The sequence below is a fragment of the Eufriesea mexicana genome, unplaced genomic scaffold, assembly GCF_001483705.2.
Source record: "Eufriesea mexicana isolate 0111107269 unplaced genomic scaffold, ASM148370v2 scaffold442, whole genome shotgun sequence".
In the NCBI taxonomy this organism is placed as follows: Eukaryota; Metazoa; Arthropoda; class Insecta; order Hymenoptera; family Apidae; genus Eufriesea; species Eufriesea mexicana.
Window position 1 is genome coordinate 82,975 of NW_016908587.1, and position 4,564 is coordinate 87,538.

The 4,564-nt window shown below is 50.8% G+C and overlaps 1 protein-coding gene across 1 annotated transcript; it reads right to left on the reverse strand.

Moving 5' to 3' along the window:
• Positions 1-17: 17 nt before the first annotated feature.
• On the reverse strand, positions 18-4,350 carry VAChT (Vesicular acetylcholine transporter). Its single transcript, XM_017896994.1, has 3 exons — positions 4,291-4,350; positions 3,048-3,242; positions 18-1,981 (listed from the first exon to the last, which is right to left on the reverse strand). The coding sequence occupies exon 3, from the start codon at positions 1,820-1,822 to the stop codon at positions 77-79; it is 1,746 nt and encodes a 581-aa protein (XP_017752483.1). The 5' UTR covers positions 1,823-1,981; positions 3,048-3,242; positions 4,291-4,350; the 3' UTR covers positions 18-76.
• Between the last annotated feature and the right edge of the window lie 214 nt (positions 4,351-4,564).

A 4,564-nucleotide genomic window follows, 5' to 3' on the forward strand; every position in this document is an offset into this window, starting at 1 on the left:
GCGAAACTAGCGTCGGGTATATTCGATGGAGAACGATCACGAATACCCGATAAACTATGCAGCCTGATAGACCGCATTAATACATTCCTTGTCTGAATGGATTGCTATCGCCGGCAGGCTTCTGATCGACGTTAGGAGGTCTCCTGAATGGATTCACGTCTACTTGACCTCCTGCCTGCGGTTCTTGTCCGTAAGGTCTCTGCTGAGCGTAACCCGTAGGCTGCTGACCGTAATTAGCCGGTTGTTCGTACATAGGCGGTTGCTCGTAACCCCCTGAGGCTTGAGTGTACCCGGCAGTACTGATATTCTGACCGTATCCACTCTGATCGTAATTCTGGCCCGCTTGGTAATTCTGATCGTAGCCTTGATCCACGTTCGTCTCCATACGCGTTTGATTCAGGTGATTGCCTACCTCGCCTGACAGTGGCCTCTGCTCCTGCAACACGTACGTCTGATACTCCTTGTCGGGTGGATTCTGCATGAGAACGTCTGCCTCGTCCTGGAACGGCTTGAAGTCGTAGATGTGCCTGAGGTACATCAGCACAGGCGCGTACAGCAGGTTCGAGAAGGCTATGCCAATGTTGAGAGCGGTGAATCCGATCGCCTCTACGACACCACCGGCTATGATAGGTCCTACCGCGTACGCCACGCTGTACGAGATGTCAGCTATGGCGTAGATGCTACCGTAGACAGAGACGTACCTCACGTCTACCAGGTAGCCCAGGGTCGGGAGCAAGGCGGTGTCAATAAGGGCTATGCCGAAGCAGATGCCGCACAACGGAATCATGAGAACCTCATAGGACGTGCAGAAAGGTATTATGAAGCAGCATAGGCCTTCCAACGCAAGGCCAGACGCGGCCATCAGCCATTGGTGTTGAGGATACTGTTTGGCCATCTTTACCGTAATCATAACACCAATCACGTGAGGGAAGAACGCCGGTAACCAAATCATTCCCATTTTCCAGTTATCGTGCGTTATATTATCCTCCATCCACAACGAGATCGTCGGTTCCAAGAAAGCCAAGGCGACGTTGGACATCATCAAAGCGCCCGCGCATACAGCGATGTAGGGATCCATGAGCAGCCGCCATATCGGTATCGTCTGCCGCGTTTCTTGCCTCTCTTTCACTTGTTCCCTCAGTGGCTTCATTACCAACAGGAGCATTACTCCGTCAGCGAGACTGATGAACGCGAGTATCAAAAAGGGCACCTCTTTGCCAGCGAACTGATACAGAGCACCGCCAAAGGGTGGAGCTACCAGACAGCCGAAACTAATGAAAGCTAACGCGATACCGAGGGCTTTCGAGCGCTCTGACTCCTCCGTGTAACGATCCGCTATCATGGCCAAGCCACTGGTGTCCGCGAACGCGGAACCCACCCCCTGGAGGCTTCTGGCGAAGAACAGAACACTGTAACTTCGGCCGCAGGCGAAGACAGCCGTTGACAGGAACATTATGCAAAGCCCTATCATCATAGGTATGTCGTAGCCGATTCTGTCTATCAGAGCGCCAGAAAATGGGTTCACCATCAGCTGAACGATAGCTTTCGATGCGAACAACACTCCCGTAGCTGAGTCTTGACCATGATGCGAAGGCGGCCCCGTGGTGTTAACCACATCGACGTCGTCTCCGAATGCACCGACGTACTTCAGGTAATCAGGTATGATCGGCACTATCACCATGTACAGCATGTTATCGAGCAGCAGAGCTATCGATACGATAATCAGAACCAGCTTCCGCTGAGCTTTCGGTTCCTGCAACTTCGTCCATATGATCTCCTTGAGCTCGCTGAGCTCAATGTTGAGTATCGGTATTGTCGTCATGGTGGTCGCTTTAGATATCCGCCTTTAATAGAGCAGGAACGTCTTCCAGGGTCTAGCAAGTGGAACTAAACGCGATCACTTGATGCGACCTTGGGAGTGATCGTGACGAAGTGATCGTCGCGATTGAGGCGGCGCGCATCAGGCCGGGCCGGGGGTAACCTACAACAGATCACCGAGTTGGCACGGTTAGCTCCCGAAAATCTTTATACGATCAATGTAATTTCATTCTCTTTTATCTTTCCCGTTCCCGTTTGCCATTTTAATCGCTATCTCCCGATTTACCTGGTTCTGATTTACCAGGCAGAGCTTTTGTTACGGGATTCTTCGTACCGTGGGCCAATGAGAGATTTTCGAGAAATTCGAAAGTAAAGGGGAGCCCTGACCCGGCCTGATCGGCGCTTACCGTATCATCCCACCCCAAACCCGACCTTTTGCGATCGTCCACAACGTAGACGAGCTCGTCTTCGTTCGATGAAGGTTTTCACTCCGTTTATCAACCACGCGCCGTGTAGCTGATTCCTCGGTTGCTTCTGGTGGGTATAGAAGTGAACATGACACCGGGTGGAGGCTCCCCCTCGATAAGGTGGCACGATCTGTACCTAGCTACCTATGTCTGGTATTGCGTATCGTGTTACGAGAGATAAAAACACGGGGTCTCGCCAGCGAAACGAGGGTGAAGGTCGAGTTGTGGATGGCATGGCTTTACTCTATAAATGGGGTGCGTGGTAATTATTTAATGAACCTTGCTGGCCAAGGAAAGAAACCAGTTGAACGCGTGCACGTTCCGACGCGAGAACAAACTTCGACTTAATACCCCGACGTATACTGATAAAACTTTCGATGCAAACAACGCAACCCCTCTGTTCATCCGGTTGGATTATGCGAAATCATAGATGAAACCGTTAAAGAATAGAAATAATTGCAGGTTGCCTGGAAAGGAATCGCAAACGTGTGGTTAATACGAGACATGTCTCGCTTGAGCCACTAAACGCTGCATCTCCGTCAGACTATAACGAATTAATTACTTCCGTCAAACGATCATTCGTAAACTGACGTCCCTCGTAACATCGTTCGATGCGTGTCCGCACCCTCGTTTATTAATTACGATGACTAGTTGGCGTGCAGGGAACCGTAACTTCGTCAACGATCGTAACGAGCCTCCATAGACGCGCACAGATTCACCCAGAGGGGAAGGCCGTGGACCGAAGAAAATTCGTAAACTTACCAGAGTTATTGGCGAATTTCTGCCTGAGGGAACTGGCGAGGCGTTGGGGACCCGCCAAACTGGGAAGTCCGGCGAACAAACTGCTCAGTTTTGAGGCAACGTCCGGTCCGACCTCGGCCCTTGAGCCGTTCACCGACTCCTTAGCTTCTTGCGTCTCCGGGCCCTCCACCTTTTCAGCCAAATTTCTAACCGAGCCTGAAACAGCAAGTGCAGTGCACCATGTCTCATGTTCTGTCAAAAGAAGATTCTGTCACACGACAGTCGACAATTTCGAATTCGTCAAGGCAGACTCAGTGTTCCCCCCAACATCAGGTCATGTGACACATGTGTCGTTGGTCTATCGGGTGAACGGCTAGCTCGCAACGAATTCTTTCAAAGTCCTGTGCGATTCGCAGTAATAATCGCGGCTATGTATACGCGCAGGTACGGAGAAGGAAAAAACACAGGTATTTCCAGGGAAGTAATCATAAAGTTGTCGGTGTTTAGCACGTTTCCCTGCGCCTATAGCGCGCAGGCAATAAGCTCATTTTGTCTATTCCTTCTTCGAAACCGACACAATTTTTCCTAACCTGTCCATTATCTTATACACGCGTCGAACCCTGAGAAATCTATATTTGGAACTCAAACATCTATCTATAACACTCGCTGTCTCCTATACCTTACATTGCAAGAGGGCCGTATATTATACATGTGCGTGACTTCCCAAGGTAATTTCCCATCCTTTACCACGTTGCGGTATCGTCATTTTCAACGTATCATTCAATGGCCCTCGACTTATTTGCTTTATCATTTAGGCAAAGTAATTTCCCATCCTCGTTCAACTCAACGTCCAACAAGGAGCACCTGAGTAGCAAGAAGACTGACCGAAAACCGTCGCACTAGGGATAGTCGCTATCTGCAGTGCTCCCTGTCATGTTCATATAACGTATCACGATATGCATCACGGTAGCGTTACATAACTCCCGATTCTCCTCTATTTAATCGATGGAAAGGAATCTCTACTCTCCGAGTCTTTCCGTACCACGAAACCGCCATCGCACTTTCAGTACCCGAGCATAATACTGATGACACCCGACAGAACGCCTCCTGAAGTCTCCCAGTGATATCAACACCTAAGTCAGCACCGAATCGCAAAAATCACCCCATAAGCGGTTCCTCGAGAATCTTGGAGCGCGAACGGCGAAGGGAAGGACGAGTAAGCATATTACATGGAAATAAAGTAAAAGTCATTGTGGATACTTACTGAGACCGAAGGGCTCCCGATGGCAGGGGCGTCTCGGCGTGTCTCTCCGTTGGGGTAGCTTTGGAACGTCTGCCCTCGAAGTTCTCCCCGCCACCGTGTTGTACGTTACCCTCTTCCCGTCCCCATGACCCCTATAGTCGACGAGGAAATCGCGGCGAGAGCGCAGCCGCGGTTTCCAGGATCCAGGGATTGGCCACGGCGACCAGGCCGTGCATCAGCCCCCAAACCCTCCACCATCGTGCCAACTATCCGCATCCCCCGCTGGTCTCCTCTC

Excerpts from the sequence above, each read along its gene's own strand:
- VAChT (XM_017896994.1), bottom strand. The coding sequence starts at position 1,822 with ATGACGACAATACCGATACTCAACATTGAGCTCAGCGAGCTCAAGGAG.